The sequence below is a fragment of the Tursiops truncatus genome, chromosome 17 (genome assembly GCF_011762595.2).
Source record: "Tursiops truncatus isolate mTurTru1 chromosome 17, mTurTru1.mat.Y, whole genome shotgun sequence".
NCBI classification, from domain to species: Eukaryota; Metazoa; Chordata; class Mammalia; order Artiodactyla; family Delphinidae; genus Tursiops; species Tursiops truncatus.
Window position 1 is genome coordinate 30902514 of NC_047050.1, and position 18805 is coordinate 30921318.

Sequence of the window (18805 nt, forward strand, 5' to 3'; positions counted from 1 at the left end):
AACAAACGATTTCACTCCATCTACATACAGGAGCAAGTTAGCAAGTTCTATGAATAGAGCTGTTGTAATATTAAAACACACAGATGTCCAAAAGAATTTTATCTGTAACTGGGAGTATTTGTAAGCTGGTTATCAATTTCATATAAATCATTGAGTGTACATTTGACTCTGGAAGTTCTTTGAATTTATTCTGCCTTATTCACAATGAAAGAGGGAAGAGTAAAAAATGTAGCTTCTTGTAAAATTTTACGCAATTTCCAAGCCTGGTGTCCTGTAATATATCTAGAATACAAAGTCCCTCAAGAGTTCAACTAGAAGAAAAAGTAGGGCTACAAGAAGGAACTGGCTTGCAATTGTTTAAAGGGAGAATGAATACACAGACATTAGAAACCTAAAACAAATTCAAATTTCTAATCGCTATAAACAATGAGAAACTATTAACACATGGTACGAATTCAACAGTGAAAAGTTCCCATGGAAAAAATGCTTCCACTGATGTCACTTAGGGTCTGACTGCATCAGCACCTGCAGAGGCACAGGCCTGTAGTCCACTGACATCACCTCAGGTGCATGCAATTTGGGGACATGAAATAAAGTTCATAAAAGTATCCAGCTTCCTTAAAACAATGGCAGTTTATTCCCCCATAACTTGAGCATGACTAAAACAAATACTGTAAAATTCCATCCCATTGAGTAGTTTATTTGGTCATTTGAATACATCACTCTAAGGACTATCTCTCCTGAGAATATCTGTCTGTGGGGCCATGGCTTACTTCATATATCCATATTTCACTTAATTGACTAGATTAAAAACTTTAAAAAATCTGAATGATGCTTGTAAGTGGATTATAATATCTTAATTAAATGTCAGCACTCCCTAATGTATTAGTGACTGCTCCCTTTTTAATCTCCACTTATATAACAATCTGGTCAACTGAAAACATATTTGAGGTTCCTATTAAAGGTAAAGCACTATTTCACACTTTTGTGGCTTATTTCTTACATATTTTTTTAAAAGATAAAGAGGTAAAACCTATATTTTAAAACGTGTTTTCATCAAAAAATATTTATTCAGTAAATTACCCTGGTAAACATTAAAAAATAAAATAACAGTCTGACAAGCATTTAAAAGTGGATTTTTGCTATATATCTAAAAGGCATAATCAAATTAGATTTATCCCACTCTGATCTGTAAGACTACAATTATTTCATTTTAGTTAAAATGAGAATACCAAAAGCATCTACAGTTACTACGATATATAGTGTAAGGAGATATAAAGCTGTCCTACATTGTAACAATCTTTGTCATATTGTCATGCCCAGAACTCCTCCCAAACTCCTCCAGAAGTGTTCATTTCCTTCTTAGTTCATCAAATATGTAATAACCGGTACCAAATGGCTATTAGTAAACCTAAGTCACACATTAAATCGTGAATAGTTCATTGATTTCCTTAAGCTCTCTATGATTGGCTATGATTCATTTTAAGACATCTAATTGCACCTACTGGCCTTGATTTTTAAACCAAGTTCTACCATTGGAATCTTTAAACAGCTCAATTGCTCCCTCTAGCCTCCTTTTATATACTACACCCACAGGTCACAATCAAAGGTTAGGAGCCTATCGTGGGATTACTCTTACTCTCTTGCCTAAACTTGTTATGTGGCTCCTCAAGATATTCCACTGATCCAAACCCAAGGATGCACAATGCCAAATGGTAGTGGTGAGACACTAAGACAAAGAACATCTATTCAGAGTGCTAAATTATAGGAAGCAACAATCAAATATGATTACATGAATAACCTCAAAATCTATAAATGACTTTCCCAAGGAAAGAAGGCAAAAGAAAAAAGTTGAGTGTCACATATTTTAACTTAGTAGTTTATCCTTTTAACCTGGAATATTTTTGCTGTTTGCATAAGCTGCATATTTCATAAAACAAATGCAGTCTGATTTTTCACGTTCAAAATCAAATGTGTTGTGAAGAACAAAAATAACCCTCAAAGAGCCAGGCGCCAAAAGTATTTTCCACAGTGGGCAAAAGGAATATACAGTATAAGTACTTCATTTCACTACAAAATATGTGTATATTTTTTATATATAGATATAGATGGATTTGAATTTTGAGACCCTCCCCCAAAAAACTATTTTGATTTCATTCCAACTTGCCTTTCTATGATTGAAGTACCACTTGTAGATGACACGTATTTTTCAAAATAACATCAAGCCATGTTTTTAACATTAAATTTTTAAAGTTTGCTACCTTGGCAAAAAATTGATTTTAAAATTACATATAATTTGCTGCCAGTGTTTTTACTACTCAGCAGAAGGCTAGGATAGTTTCCAAAATGGAACACCCTGTGTCACTACAGAAGATAACAAATGTTAGATTTAAGTTGCACATTCTGTATTTCTTCATGATAGGCACTTCAGAAAGAAAAAATCTGAACATTTGTTAGCCAGTTGCCCCAAAATTTACAGGATAAATATGTACATTTTCCCCTTTTGGCTATATAAATTAAAGCTTGGAGGTTCATACAATAGAACTTCAAATTTGGAAATGGCCTTAGTGACAGGTTAGTTCAATTGTCTTTTTGCCGAAGATCAAGGCTATGTTAGTATAAGAACCAAAGTTAAAGGCCACGTCCCTTGACCCTCTGTCCTAGGGCTACATTATACTATATTGCTAGCTATCTTCTATTCCCAATGTTACATGCACAAGTTATTTTATTTTAAACTTCTTTGTCATTGAATAAACCACTTTAATATCTTTTTCTGCCCATCCTCCTCCTTCCCCTATTAACTAAAAGAAAAAAAGATGTTTATGGTCTGAATTTGGGGTATAACATTGAGCTGGTCTAAGTTATATATCAAATCCTACTCCTAATGTGAATAGGAAGCACTTGGGCATTGAGCCAGTTAAAATAAACAGGCCCATTGAATCATAAAGGTCTATTTCTTTTCCATGGTATTAGAAGAAAAGATAAACAGATTTCAGCAAATTCAGTCTTATAAAAGAAGGTGTCAGCTGAACTTGACATTCTATGATAGTAACAGATGATGAGGCAAAATGTGAAAATCACATTCCTGAACTAAACTAAGAAAAACCCACGGGAAGAAAATGTACTGATGTTAGCTTGGTTGACTTTAGTGTATTACATTTTGTAAAATTTTAAAAGTATTAAAATAAAATCTTCCTAGACCAGCTGGTATATCCTAACCTGATAGACTTTCTGTAATTAGATGCTATTATACCTTTGAATCAGCATTTATTTTTACTAACAATATCTAAATAGTATGGAGTATTTAACTATGAGAAGGCATGTTGCTGTCTATCCACTATCTATCTACCTAATATGATATACATGTATTTATTTAATCATCAGAACCCCTATGAGACAAGTACTGTTAGTATCTCCATTTTACAGATATGTACACTGAGGCTCACAGAGGTTATCTTGCCTGTTATTGACTTAACAATTAAGTTGCAAGTAAAAGGGCTGGGATTAAAATCCAGGCAATCTGGTGACAAAATATGAGCTCTTTTTTTTTTTTTAATTTAAGTATAGTTGATTTACAATGTTGTGTTAGTTTCTGGTATGCAGCAAAGTGATTCAATTTTATATGCATATATATATATATATATATATATATATATATATATTCCATTTCAGATTCTTTTCCATTATAGGTTATTACAAGATATCAAATATAGTTCCCTGTGCTATACAGTAGGTCCTTGTTGTTTATCTATTTTATATATAGTAGTATCTATTAATATCAGACTCCTAATTTATCCCTTCCCCTTCCTTTCCCTTTTGGTAATGATAAATTTATTTTCTATGTCTGTGAGTCTGTTTCTGTTTTGTAAATAAGTTCATTTGTATCATTTTTTAGATTCCATATATAAGTGATACCATATGATATTTGTCTTTCTCTGTGATTTATTTCACTTAGTACGATAATTTCTAGGTCCATCCATGTTGGTGCAAATGGCATCATTTCATTCTTTTTTATGGATGAGTAATCAGAATACGTGCTCTTAATCACTATACTATACCACAATAAAAAATTATTTGATGAATATAATTACATTCACAGATATTTAAAATGAATTGTGATGGAAAGTAACATGAAAAATGACTTTCTCAATTTGAAATATATATGCTGAAGGGTCAGAAAGCTCCTGAAGGTGCACAATGAAATCAGTCTTTGTCTTTTGACACTCAACAAATTTAACTAATTGATTTAAATGTTCAATGTCCTTTTTTGGTCCAGAAATAATTTCAGTTGGTCATTTACCAAATATTCTGATCAGATACATTTTGAGTAGTACCTTGGGGTAGGTCAGGCAGAAAAATAAATTTACATAAAATAATTGATTAATCCAACATAAGAGAAAATAATTATACCACTTAACAAGTGCATTAAAATTTTCTCATGTTAATAACCTGAAATAGGTATAAACTTTAGATCTATCACTTTGTGTGTGTGTGTGTGGTACGCGGGCCTCTCACTGTTGTGGCCTCTCCCGTTGCGGAGCACAGGCTCCGGACGCACAGGCTCAGCGGCCATGACTCGCGGGCTCAGCCGCTCCGCGGCATGTGGGATCTTCCCAGACCGGGACACGAACCCGCGTCCTCTGCATCGGCAGGCGGGCTCTCAACCACTGCGCCACCAGGGAAGCCCAGATCTATCACTTTTCACCTGACTCTAGAGATTAAAAAGCTGTTATTGAACCCAACTCTATTCTTACTTGATAGGGATGAAGAGACTGAAAGCGAAAACCCAGCTGTACAAAGGGATGGACTTGGATGGTTATTTTCTGTGGATTTCTCAGGGGTAGTATGAGACAATCTACCTCACTGGTATAGGCTCAATAGTAAGGATTTCATGAATAACCCTAGATTTGGGCAACCTGACCAAGCAATTCTGAACAGAGAAAGGCACAGTTAAGGTGGAACACACAGGAGAAACTGAAGAACCTGAGGCCTAGTGAGTCTTCTGGCCTCTTTGTCAGAGTTCTTGGTTCTTTTGATATTCTGAATGGCCAGCAAACTTGGGATTCTAAAGCATGGAATGTTGCTGCAGGTTAAAAACCTTTGTGAATCAGTTATGCAGCCCCTGCTATTGACCAGTATAAAACTGCTACCATGGAGAATTATGGGATGTAGTCAGAATCCCTTACTCAAGGAGATTGACCAGATCACGTTGTCACCATCCTTCCATGAGCAAATAAAATAATGCATGTTGATTATTTAAGCAAGTAGAAAATAAGAGATATGAGAAAAGATCCCAACATCTGACATTTTAAAATCTGTAAAATATATTTTTTTTATCTCTGAAATGTCTCACCACTAATTCCTGCTAAGATGATATGCAGTACAAAGCTAATCCAAGGAAACTGAACTTTTAGGTAGATTCAGATAAACCTGACAAAGGTGAATAAATACTAAATCAGTTAAACACTGCAAGAAAAATGTAGGAGGGTTACACTCACAATTCATAGTATTTGTCATAAAACAGCCTTCAGAAATCTAGAATCTCTCTTCTTTCTTTAACAAAGAAAGGAACAAAATCAATTTTTGTTTTATCAAGTTCTTTTTGTCACCAAGTCATTCTTCTCATGCTTTGATATGTGCATCATTCAGAGTATCACATGCTTTTATTTTACCATTAAATTGGCTTAAAATAATTTTTCTCACTAGAAATGTGTGCTATTGTTTAAAAAAATAAAGAACATGTTCACATAAATATTTAACACTTGACAAACTATGAAAGTTGATGATGAAAGTTATTGATTATGAACTATATTCTATCTTAATTTCATGACAAAAGTGTTTGCAGTGTTAAAAAAATAAATAAATAAAGGAGTCTCAGGATCATGAGAATCCCCACTACAACATGAAAATTATTTTAGCCACAAAATGACTTTTTAGAGCGTACAGATTAAATCATGATTCTCTGCTAACAATTTAGCTTCTTCTGACCAATGAACACGTCTGATTCAGACTGCTGTCCAATGACAGCAGTCTTTGAGTTTTAGTTAATATTAGCAATGTACCTCCTTTGCATCATGCTAATGATTACACACTGAAAGGCGCACTCCAATAAATGGATCCAGTGATATACAAAAATCTTTAAACAAATGTATAGTGAAATTTTAGCATTAAACAGTGTTCTACCAGAAATATATAAGGAGGGGAATTTATTGAATCTCTTCCATAGTACTGCTTCTGGTAGTGTCTTACCCTTCTTAGCTGTAAGAGATGTTCCTTTTTGCTTCTTAAATACAAAAACAAACAAACAAAATGCACTCTTTCTCTGTAATAGGCTTTCATCAGCATATTAACAAATATCTCCTGCTCTAAAATTTAAAAATTTCAAATATTTATACTTTCAAAATCAGACAGGAAAGAGTTAACATGAATACCTCTACCCAACTCCCTCCCACCTAGATGGGGAGGGAACACAGGTTTTTAAACATTAAATTGTAGAAATTAAAAGTATAGGGGTCCCACCAATTGTGAAGCTCAGCGAGGAATAAAGCATTGTAATCTCAGTTGTCAGCATAAAAAGCATCTCTTAGAAGCTTCGTTCCAACTATAATAACTTAGTGCGCTTGCTAGAAAAAAAAATTGTGATCATATGAGCTTCATGCATGATTGATACCATTACTGTTTATTTTAAGACTGTCTTTAAGAATCAGTCAAATGAAGCAGTCTCAGTTTATGTTTTGCAATCAGAATGTGCAACACAATATAAATGCCTTTTCTGAAGATGTGATGGACTATCCTTCCCATTACTGTTTCCTACCAAAAAGAAACATCTAATAAAAGTGAATCAGGCAGAAATTCATGTCACAAAATATCCTGTCATCCGTGTTCTTTATAGTATGCTGAATTACCTAGCAGCTATTCTTATGATTTTAAAAAAAGGAGGTTATCATGACACACAAATAAGTATATAAACCCAACTAAGGATATGTTCAAATGCTTAAAAAATGCTATTTGGGAATAATACAAACTCTGAAACATAATCTACTTTAAATAATTAGAAAATCTCCTTTGTATCAAATACCCTTTTTAAGGTCTCAGATGGCACATGCCTCTTATCTTTCATAATTAAATCTTTGCACTGTGTAATAAATATGGATGGAATAAGTTAAATACTCTAAAAAAGGAAGGAAAAAAACCCCTCTTTTTTCCATGAACAATTTTTAAAATGTATCTTGAAGAAAGAACAGAAATTACAGAAATTCAAAATAAAATTTTTTTTAGCAAAATCATAACTTTTTCTCCCATAATATCTTATTGAACTGATTGAGGGATTCAAACTATGAAGAAATACACGCACATTTTATTTAGGCTCAAAAAGGAACGCTAATGATCATCAATACACTTATGTTATCCCAATAATCTCTGAAAGCAAATCTAAGACTTTCCTAAAGCAGGTGGCCATGAATCCAGGCTCTCCCTCCCTCTTCAGATTGAGCAAGATAAAACTAGCCCCTACTTTTAACACCTCCCCCACACCCCATCTCACCACCATCACCACCACCACCAATCTGAAGCAATAGGCCCTTCTGTTTATAACCTTATAAATAACAGCTTGCCACTTTCATTCCTCTAGTCTATGAACTGCTTACTTTTTTTCATTTCCACATTAAATTATCTCTTGATTTAAACATTAGAAACAAAAATCCATCTGTGGCATGCAATTCCAACAGTTCAAATTTGCAACCAAGAAAAGTCTGGACTTACCAGATTTACCTTTCCATCTCTTTTATTCAGAAAAACAAAGTTGTATTTTTCAAAGGGTTAAACAGTTTTGGTTTGAATTAGGGTTTGGGTGTAATATAATCATACTTAATATCTGTAAACTTAATTCTTGATAATGGTTCTTACTTTTTCAAATATTTTGTTTCTCTATTAACCATCACTTATTACATGTAGTCCTAAGAACAGTTTATACAACAGAGAATTATATTCAGAATATGCCCTCACATATGGCATTTATTATGCACACTTTGTATATAAATCTGTTACATGAAACACATTCAAATACTGTGCAACAGGTTCTGCTGTTGTGTAAACACACACACCCAACAAAATGAAAATAAGCTTTAAAGAATCAACAATATAGGGGAAAAAATCACATTATTCTTCAGAGACTTAATCATAATTCTTTTGAGGTGACAGAAGATCTAACCAAAAGGAGTATATTTTACTAAGACCCTCTTATTGTCTTTGTACTCCACCGTGTAGGTGATAAACTGGTTAGAACCCAGGTGTATACAAGCTTCCATTGATTTATTGCATGTTACTGGCTTTAGTGCTGAGTTGATGACAGGAAAAGTACTTTGGCAGAGGTCTGACAAGTCGTTATCCTTAAGTTCCCTTTTGCTTTGTGTCTGTCTGTTCCCAAAGCTATCAAAGTAAAGCAAATGACAGTCTAAATCCTCTATGTTTTGCCATGAGAGTGTGAAATCAAATTGTAAGACACACCTCAGAACTATTACATTGGGCCACATTTATTTTCAATTGGCGGGGGAGGGGAAGCGAAAACACTTCAAGAGATGGATTTCATGTCCTCTGTGAAGCCAGATCTAGTTACAGTGTATTAAGTTATGTCTAAATGAGTAAAAGACTCTGTCTAGTCAAGTGTTTTATCACAAAGTAATGTTATTAAACATATCAAGTATTCCCACGCTCTCCTCTAGATTCTTTGATTTTAACCTCCTTTGTTAGGCACAAAACACAGGGAAAAAGATTTCAGGAACAATACCAAGGCAGCACATTATGCCAAGCAATGAATTCTGTGTTTCCCGAGCAGTTTATTTATTATAAACTCAAACTGCTTTTATGAAACTACACGTTTGCTATATGTAGGTCTTCTAGGTCTTCGCCTCTTTCCTTGATAAGAAGCATGGATCGGCTACAATTGTGTCTTTGAGCGCGCAGCACGGTGCTTTGTGCTGCTGGGGATAACGGATTCTCAGTCTCACGCGCATCCATCACCTAAGACAGGGAAACTCAACACGGGTCTTGGCGGCTGGAAGGGAAACAATGTGTTGAGACCCTGGCTGCTGTGAGCTACAAGGATCTGACGAGCGAACGATATGTTTCAGGGAGCAGCCCAGGCAAGGGGGAAGGAAGAAAGCCCTCGTACTCTTACCTCCACATTGAAATACTGCTCCGTTCCGCAGACGGTAGCACATAAAATCCAAAGCAAGGTTTGCAAGTAAAATACCCCCGAATGATGCACGAAATCCAACCGTCTTCCAGTGCTGAATGTGAGTAAGATCATAGTGAACTGTGCTTCAATGGATGGACGAGCTCCCCTTCGTTTTCTCCCTCTCTCCCTTTCCCTCCCTCCCTGGTTTCCTTTCAAAAGTCCTCCGGGTGGGTAAGGAGCCTGCAGGTTCACCCACAGCCCGGCAAGGGGAGGAGACAGAGGGCCCCCGCGCTCGGCAGCCCCCAGAGAAGCAGCGGCTGAGGTAGAGTCAGCAGCAGCTCGCATTCACCATCCTCGTGGGCCCGCGGCCGGGAACGTGGCGCCCAAGTTCACCGGCGGTTCCGGCTCAAAGAACCGAGTCGCAGCCGCAGCAGCCGCCGCCGCCTCCAGAGGGTGCGTCCTCCTCCTCCTCCACCGCCCACTCCTCCTCCGCCGCTACCGCCTCCTGCTTCTGCGGGAGGGGCCTCGGCCGCTCCTCGCTCTCTCGTCTCTGCTTCTCCTTCCCTCCTCTCCTCGCTCCCCTCCAGAACGTTCATCCGTAATCTACATAACTCCTCCTTCCCGGGGTCTGCCTGACTCTTGGGCCCTCGGCGCGCGCGCGCACACACACGCACACGCGCACACACACACACACACACACACACATCTGCACACGAACACACACAACCCGACTCGCACGCGCGCGCTTCTTAAAGGAGACGGCTGGTAAAGGGGAACTGCCACTGTACCGCGCACTGAAAGTAGACAGCCCGGGAGAAGGGCCCTGAATTGAGACGTCGTGTTTAATATACCACCCACCCCTTATCCTCGAGACAAGCACGCAAGAACCTGGGCGGCTCCATTCTTTCGTCTCGCCCACCTTCCGCCGAGCACCTAGAAACAAGTGCGCCCCTCTCCTGCCGGGGACTGGCTGGGGCTCAGGCTGCGGACCCCGGTATGGGCTGGGGAGCTGCCCAGGCCTGGTCCCGGTGGGCGACCGTCGTCCTCAGTCGAAAAAACGCTGGGAATCTGAGGGAGCGCCTGGGTCACTGTGCGCTGCTTGGGGGTTCGGGTCTGTTGCCAGCAGGCCAAGTTTAAAAAGCCTGAGCTGGCAAGTCCTGAGCGTCCAAAACTTTGTTGGGGCCCACCAACCAAGTATGTGGCCTGTTGTCTCCCTGAATTCTCTCTACCATCATAACATCCCGCCTTTTGGGCTCGCGGGGATGGCAAAGGGTGGGGGCGTGAGGGAAATCTAGTCAAATACAAAGCACGAGGAAAATGCTCACTTCCCAAAGATGTTCTGTCTGGTGGAAACAGGTACACACTGGGACCCCGGAGAGGTGGTCCGGGTGTTAACAAAACACCGGGCCAGAGAGGGCGGGGGCGCCTGAAAGGATCGCGCTGTGGGAGCTTGGGGAAGGGCTGGGGAGGAAAGGAGAGGGAGCAGCCTGAAGAAAGGCGAGTAAAGCAGCTGGCTAGGGCGGGAGGAAGAGGCTGCGCGCAGACCAAGCGGGGGAGAGACTGGCGGGAGCGAGGAGAGCTGCAGTCAAGAGGGGGAGGCTGCTGGCAGGGGAACTTCGGTAGAGGCTGCCAAAAAGGACTCGAGCCGCAGCAGTGTGAGGCAGTGGACTGGGGTGGCAGCAACCACCAGCCCTTGGCAGGTGATGGTTTGGCTGAAAGAGAAAGGGGGAAGGGAGACAGGCAGGCATCTGTTTGGGGGCCGTGCCAATAAACGTGCTTCTCCTTGGCAACCAGCAGAGGGGAAGAGGAGCCCACTGGAAAGAAATGTAGGCAAGGCTGAGAATAAAGACTGTTCCAGGTATGGCAGCTACCTCGGTGAGGTGGAAGAGAGAATTGACAAAGCAAATTTCATGGGTGAATTGGTAAAGCAAGAAGTAGAGCTACAAGAGGTCATGCAGATGGAAAATGTTGAAACACATCTTGCCAAAAATTGCATTGGACTGTAATAAAGCTGAGGAATGGGACTTTTTGACTAATGCTTTAAAAACTGTAGGAAATATGACCCACCCAATTTGACTCAAGTCTCTCAGGGAGACTTTCCTGACAGTCTGTTTTGTGCACAGCATGTCCTGTCCACAAGAATTTTGAAGACATAAGAAATACCTTATACTGTATAGCATATTATAGTTTGCAGAATGTTTCCACACATAGTATCTCATTTAATTTTCACAAACATCCCTGAGGATTTTGTTTTCATCTCACACGTGGATAAAACGATGGTAATAAAAGATAACTTTCCAGCAGATCATTCAAGTGGCAGAATTAAGACCTGAGTTTTCTGACTCCCACTTCGGTGCATTTCCCAATACACTCCACTGACTTTCCATATAGAAATCTGTTTCTGCTCTTAACAGTTGTATAACCCGTAGATTGAGTTGATTTATGTACCTGAAACAATTAGAAGGCAACATGAAAGCAAGATCATTATATAGAAGGTACAAGGTGTTATATGTCAATATAGAGTAACAAAATGTGGTGGGAAATATTTGTTAATAAATTAAGAATTATTTTTATGTATATATTATATCTAGCAAAGTACAAAATTTTAGTGGGAAGAGATACAGGGGAAAAAAAATGTTGTTTTACTCATCCTGGAGATAGCATTGAAGGGAGGGAGGTAAAACAAACTTACACAAGATTTACATGAGAAAACAGTTCTAAATGGTGAAGTCCTTGCTAAATGAGCCAGAATATTAGAAGACTTTATCAAGGAAGTGGAATGCAAGTTAAATGCTGCTGACCTATCAACAAGGAGGGATTTCTCACTGCAAGCAACCTGTTTGTCAAAGAAAATAGCTGAGCTCAGAACAGAGAGATACATTAACAGGGTATTTATGGAAGGCAAGATATGGGGAAGGGCCGGCAATGAAATATTTAGTTAACATTCAGTTAAATAGGTGAACAATGATTGCTAAAACATTTTATATAAGAATAGGTATCTACTGAAGATTATCTTCAAAATTACGCATAAAATTGGCCATGGGGAAGACTGGGCTCAAAGAGAGTTAAAACAGTGTTTAAGTCCAGCTGTGAAACTGTAAGGGCCTGTACTAGTGAGGTGTCCTTGGAGACCCATCGTAAGGGAAATGAAAGTAGGGAATCCTAAATTCAAAAGATAATCTCAAATTAGTGATTAGTAATCATAACATTTTTTACAAACTTTAAAAAATTCATTAGTGAGCATTCAATGAGCAATGAATATATAAATGAATATACTGAAATGAATGAATATTCAAAGTTCCAGAATACAGAAATAAAATACTGAGACAGACATATAATAATTATAGCAATGTTGTAAGGACTCAGGTAATTATGTATGCAAGATGATATAGAACAAGGTGGAAGAAATAGTTGATTTTCCCTGAGGTCCTTGGACAATACATCACAAAAGTAGTGGTTCTCAAAGGGTATCTTGAAGAAAAAGTAAAAAATTAATAGGCAGTTAAAAGAAGGAAGGATACTTCAGACCTGTGTGCAACGGAGGTATAAACACAAGATCTGGAGAACTACACATGGTTTGTCAGGGCTGGAGGCCAAGGTGTTATAAAGGAAGGTCAAGGTCAGAAGTTGCATGGATATGTAGAGGTCAAATCAGAGTCTTGAGTACGTTTCAGGCTTTAGACTTTATCTTAAAAATTTTCTTAGGAGGAGATGATTGAATTATCACTACCTTTTTGTATACTTGCTAGTTCTGTGGAAATAGTTACCATGTAGAAGTTCTTATATTTTTCCCTTCATATGTTCCATTAAGCATTTAATATCTATGCTCTTTGTAGACCTTGTATCTGTGCTAGTACGATATGCCTGATATAACAATTCTCCATGTGGACTCAGCTGGGTACCTATGGAAATGTAATCACTTCCTTTATCAGGTGAATTTGTTATTTCATTTCTCATCTGTTAAACAGGATTATCTTTTAAAGGGTAGAATTATGAAGAAGTTTCTATTCTCATATCTTACTAGTGTTAGCTTCTTAGTTGGTGATCTTCTTGGAGAAGGACTTGTTTTCCTATCCACAGTAAGTCAAGATATAGAATATCACCATTCCTTTTAATGTTAATGAAATTTTTCCTCCCAGCTCTTGGCTCTCACTGTGCTTTCTCTCAAATTCTTTCTTCTCACAATTTCACAAAACTAATGAACAATCTCGGAATTACATGTGAATGGAGAACAGAGAATCCAAAAGAGACGAAAAAATGAATAAGGAAGTCAGAAGAAAGGAATAATTGCCCCTGGTGAAGGTTAATAGCAATTCAATAGACTATTACATAGGAGAGAAAGGGTCTGAGGAAGCAAATGATATAACTCACAAGAAGCAAATGACAGATACTTAAAAGTGAGCAGTTGAGTGGGATGCTGGGATGTGTGAATAATAATAACTACCTAAAATAATATTGGAGGTAAATAATATATTACAACCATCATTGAACTTAATAAACTAGAGCCTTAGAAAGGAGTTTATAGCTTTGGAAAGTTACATAAACTTGTTCATTCTTCTATCATATCAATTAATGTGCTTTCTCCCCTACTTCCGTCAGTTGAATCTGCAGTGTTTTTATTGTTTGCTTGTTTTTAATTCAGAGAATATTGAATTAGTGCTGAGCTATGGGCATTTTCTCATGCGTCTTTTATTTGCAGGGGCATGCATGTATAGAACAATCATCTAAAGCCTTGTCACCTAAGGCATGCTCCCTGGTAGAAACTTAAGGTCTGAGAGCTTGTCAGAAATGTTGAGTCTCTGGCTGTACCAAGATCCCCCATGATTCATACACATGGTAAAATTGAGAAGTTGCTATCTCTTATCAGTCTGTTAAGAAAGTATGATTTTTTTCCATTTTCTTCATTGACTTACGCTCTCTTTTTACCTTCATAACTATGAGTGTTTCTCAAATATTTGGTTTTCTGCTCATTTATTTGTTCATTCATTCCCCTTCATTAACCACTATTAAAAACCAAGCAATTGAGGATGTAAAAAGGTAAAAGTGAAATGAGTTAAGATAGACCACCTCAGTTGGTTAAGGTCTAAGACAGATGAAAATGAAGTCTTGGACTTTAAATTTGTTTTCATGTGGATTTACTATCAACATAAGGAAATAGCTAGCATTGCAAATCTTAGAGGCAAGATTTTGATATAAGTGGGTGAGTGGAGATAGCCTCCAGTGCCTCCCTATTATTTCTTTATCATGGATTATCTGAAGTTTGGAGGTCCAAATGAATGGGAAGTATGAGGAGCACACCAGTTGAAAGAAGAAAAGAAATAGTGGGTATACAGCCTTTTATACCATTAGGCTATGGGGGGAGCTTTGTCTGTGCCCACAGTTGTGTCCATCACCCTATGAGGCCATTTCTCCAGCACTACAATTATATTCTTCCCAGAGACCTTGGTATGCTACAACACATACCAGGATTTGCAGAAGCTCAGAGTCTAATGCTGCTCTTCTCTCACTCTACCATCTCCCTCAGAAAGTTTTGTCCGTTACTTCTACTCTGGTGATTTTCATATCTCCAGCCTTAAGCTCAACCCCATGGCCTAGAATTCATATCATCACTTTCACCTAAAACTCAGTATGTTCCCAAACAAGTTCACCACCTTTTCCTTAGGTGATGTACCCCCTTAGTTTCCCCATTTCAATCTAGACCAACTTTTCCACTAAATCTTGAACACACCTTTGACTCTAATACTAATTTATGCTCCATGCTGAATAAGTCACCAGTAGCTGTCATGTCTTTCTGTCCAATACTACTGTGATTCATTCCTTCACCTGCACCTGTAGTTTATCACTGTTCCTTATAAATTCATACCCTTGTCATTTCATGACTAACCACTGCAGTAGCCTCCAATATGTGTGCATGCCTATGTTCTTTTTTGGTCTCCAATTATTCTTCATGCCAGTCCATTGAAACCTCCCCCTTTTACTCTGCTTATACATCATTTTCAACCTAGACATGGCATTTATAAGTTGGAAGGAAATTTTTAAGGTTCTGTTCTTCAAATTCCTCATTATACAGAAGAGGAGGTTGAGGGTCAGTGATGTTAAATAAGTCATGTGCCTAGTAGACAAAGGTAAAAAACACATGTATTCTGACTGATTCACAGCTTATTTCACTTTTTAAAGAAAAAGATTCATTATAAACTAGTTAGACATGCAAGAAAACACTGTGAACAAACAACTCGGTTTAAGAAATAGTTTTGTTGCTGTTTCACTCATGCCATATAAATAATTATAGCAGAATAAAATTGAATAATACTCTGTGGATCATCAGACTTATAGCTTGGTGAGTGGTGAGATATTTAAATGTTTAAATGCTAAACAACATAAGGTATCATTACAGCATGTGACTGTTGCATGTTATACACATGCAAGCAGGCAGCAAAGACTCATTTGGGACTCCAGTTAACAAAAGAAGTTAAAAAAGAAAACAGAGTTAGAAATGTTCAGAGTGAGGACACTATGAGAACATTCCTAATAGTTTGTATTGGAGAGGAACAAGTACTGTGTATTTTACTGGTATTAACAGAAATGATAAAGGTTTTCATTTCTTAGCAAATGAAAAGGAGCTATAGAATGGCAGTCTTTAACATTTTTATCAAAATACAATTAATCCCTTTTGAACTATTACACAGTATATTAAATGCACTTTTTATTAGTTCACAGGGAAAGAAAAGGAAATGGAAAATAGAATGGAAATTCGATTGGCATCCATAAAGCTGTAAGATCACAATAAAAATGTATGACATAGAAGTGACTATTTTAGATTAGAGGCATTGACTCAGAATCCAAACTTACAGAGTTCAGAAAATATTTTATAAGCTAATTTCCAACAGTAATGAGAAACTAAACATCTAAGTTGAAATGTCCTTTTTCTACATATAAGACCAAAAATAAAAGTGAATTAACCCATAGCAGTATAGTTATAATTAGAGGAAAGACAGTAATAGAAAGATAAGAAAAGATGTAAAATAATCTTAGTTCTATATTATCTAGTGCTTCAATTGTATGTTTCTTCATTTTGAAATGATTTAACCTCACTTATCTCTAATTCCCTGAATGCTGGAGTAGGCAGAATAATTAATATACTGCTTACTGTTATTAAGAAACTTAATATTATATTTAACTTGATTGTCCACTACATCTTTCATTCTCTGACTCACTTTCACCCCTCTGTTGAAAAGGAGGGCATTTCAATCACCATGTTAGTCTAATACGCAGTTAGTATCCATACACATTTATAAAATCCCTCCAAAAGATTCATTTTCCCTACCATATATGTTAAATGTTGTCATTGTTTTATTAATATCACTAAGATGTATCATTCTGTTTACATTGGAAAGGTTGTGTTTTTATGTCATTCACAAGGTCAAAATAAGTGACTCATTCACTGTAAATTATAAAGTAATCAATGTTGGGAATATGGAGACTTACAAGAATTTATTTCTTCCTTGAAAAAATAGCTATAGTCATTTCAAATGAGCTAAGACTAAAACAGAATTTTTGTTTATATAATAAAAATGTAAGCAGTGTGATTTCAATATAAGAGTATTAGTCAGTGTATGTAAATTGTAATTTGACACTATAGTTAATACTTATTTATTTTTTGGTAAAATATGTGATTATTCTCAGTAAGATTAAAATTTATCTAAAAAATTCTTAAAAATGAATTAAAAAAATTATCTAAATTTTTATACCCAATATTTTCTTCAACATCAGTATCATCATATATGTCTAAGTAAAATCATCATCCTATTAACCCAAGAAGTCAGAAAAATATTTTATGCCTTGCTTTAGATTCTTATAGTTTCTATAGGACAACCAAATATACTACCCACAAATACAATTTAAACGTTACAGTAAATAATTCTAGAGCAAGAATATATATATATATATATATATATATATATATATTCATAATAACACTTTTGGGATTTTGTCTATATCAATGTTACATCTGCACTTACTCGTTTTTAATTACTTTTACTTTAAAAAAAATTCTTAGTGTAGTTAATTTAAAGACAACTTTTGAGGGGGGAGTCAAGATGGCAGAATAGGAGGATGTGGAATTTGTCGCTCCTTACAAGTTCATCAAAAACAAATGGAACATTTCCCACAGAGCTCTTGCTGAATGGTAGCAGTAGACTTTGGACACCTAAAAGAATAAAAGAAAGGAAAAAAGAAAAGAGGAATCAAAAAAAAGACCAGCAACCCTGGTGGGAGGCTGCAGGTGAGGAGAGATACCCACATTAAGAAAGACTCCCTCATGGAGGGGAAATCAGCTGGGACAGAAAAGGAACTTTGGGGGATCAAAGGAGAATGCAGCAGACGGTCTGTGGAAGGCCAGGCAAAGTAAGAACCACACGTATGATCAACACAGCAACTCTGCGCATTCCAGCCTAAATCATGAGTTGCCTGTTGCAAAGGGGGGCTGGGTGCCGGAAGGAGGGATTTGGAGTGCAGACCCAGGAACAGGACAGCTCTTGGCTGTGAAAAGACAGCCTGAAGGGACAAGAGCAAGGGGCACCACAACTGGGAAGGTCTGTGGAAAAAGCCTGAGACACCATAGCAAGGCATCATTGTCGAGCAACATGCAAGGGGCGGAGCCGCCATTATAACCCCCTTAGGTGGCTTCTTCAGCCTCTGCAGGCATTGGGAGGGGTGCCCAGCCCTTGGACTGGGGTTGACTCTGCCTGTGTAGGCTCCAGCGGCCTGAGCACTGCCCACCCCAAAACTTCCTTGGGAATCAGCCCTGGACGCCCCTGCCTGGGGGGAGAGTCTGCTGAAGCTGGCATGGTTGGACGGCTAAAGCATGGGGTTGAAAGAACAGACCTAGAGAGAGAAACGCAGTTGGCTGCACATACACAATAGAAGGGACGGGAGTAAGGGGACACATGGGCAGGAATGCTCAAGAGGAAGCATGATCTGCTTGGAAAGCGAGGCACCATTGTTGAGAAGCGCTGTGAGAGGTGGGGTCAATGACGTTCCCATACGCCAGCTCCTGCCACTGCAGCTACTGGGAGTACCCAACTGTGCTCCAAGCAGCCATGGCTTTCACTCCCACTTACCTGGACAAGGATCAGACACCTGAGGGCGCACACAGGCAGAGATGGGGTTAAAACCAAGCTGAGCCCAAGGGGTGGTGCAACTAAAGAAGAGAAACACAGATCTTTCTATGTAGTAGTGCAAGCTGTGAATTAAATCTCCAAGATCAGCTGGGTAAATCCTGCATTTGCAGAATACCTGAATAGACAAAGAGTGTTTCAACACCTTAGAACAGTCTAACCTTCACAGCACGGGACTTTGGGGGCAAATACACACAGGAATTGAGCCAGATCAGAGTCTGAACTGGCCCAATGTGTCCACAGCAGGTCCAGAGACCTACTTAGAGGTATTGGAAGGCCCCCTGGGGAGGCGGCTCCAGGAAAATATTCTTATTACTGTTATTCTTTGTTGGTTTGTTTCATTTTGTTCAGTTGTTGGTGTTGTTGCTTTTATTATTTTTTATCTTTCAGTTTTGATTTTCTACTTTTATTTTTTTTTATTTTTTAATCTTGTGTTATTTTCTTAATATATATG

The 18805-nt window shown here is 37.9% G+C and overlaps 1 protein-coding gene across 1 annotated transcript in view; it reads right to left on the reverse strand.

Annotated features, from left to right (window-relative positions):
- Positions 1-9866, reverse strand: part of MMP16 (matrix metallopeptidase 16) — a 342034-nt gene extending 332168 nt beyond the window's left edge. The window contains exon 1 of the mRNA XM_019926341.3: positions 9176-9866. Coding sequence (XP_019781900.1) covers positions 9176-9520 — 345 coding nt within the window. The 5' untranslated portion in view covers positions 9521-9866. The remainder of the gene's footprint in view (positions 1-9175) is intronic.
- Positions 9867-18805: the final 8939 nt, after the last annotated feature.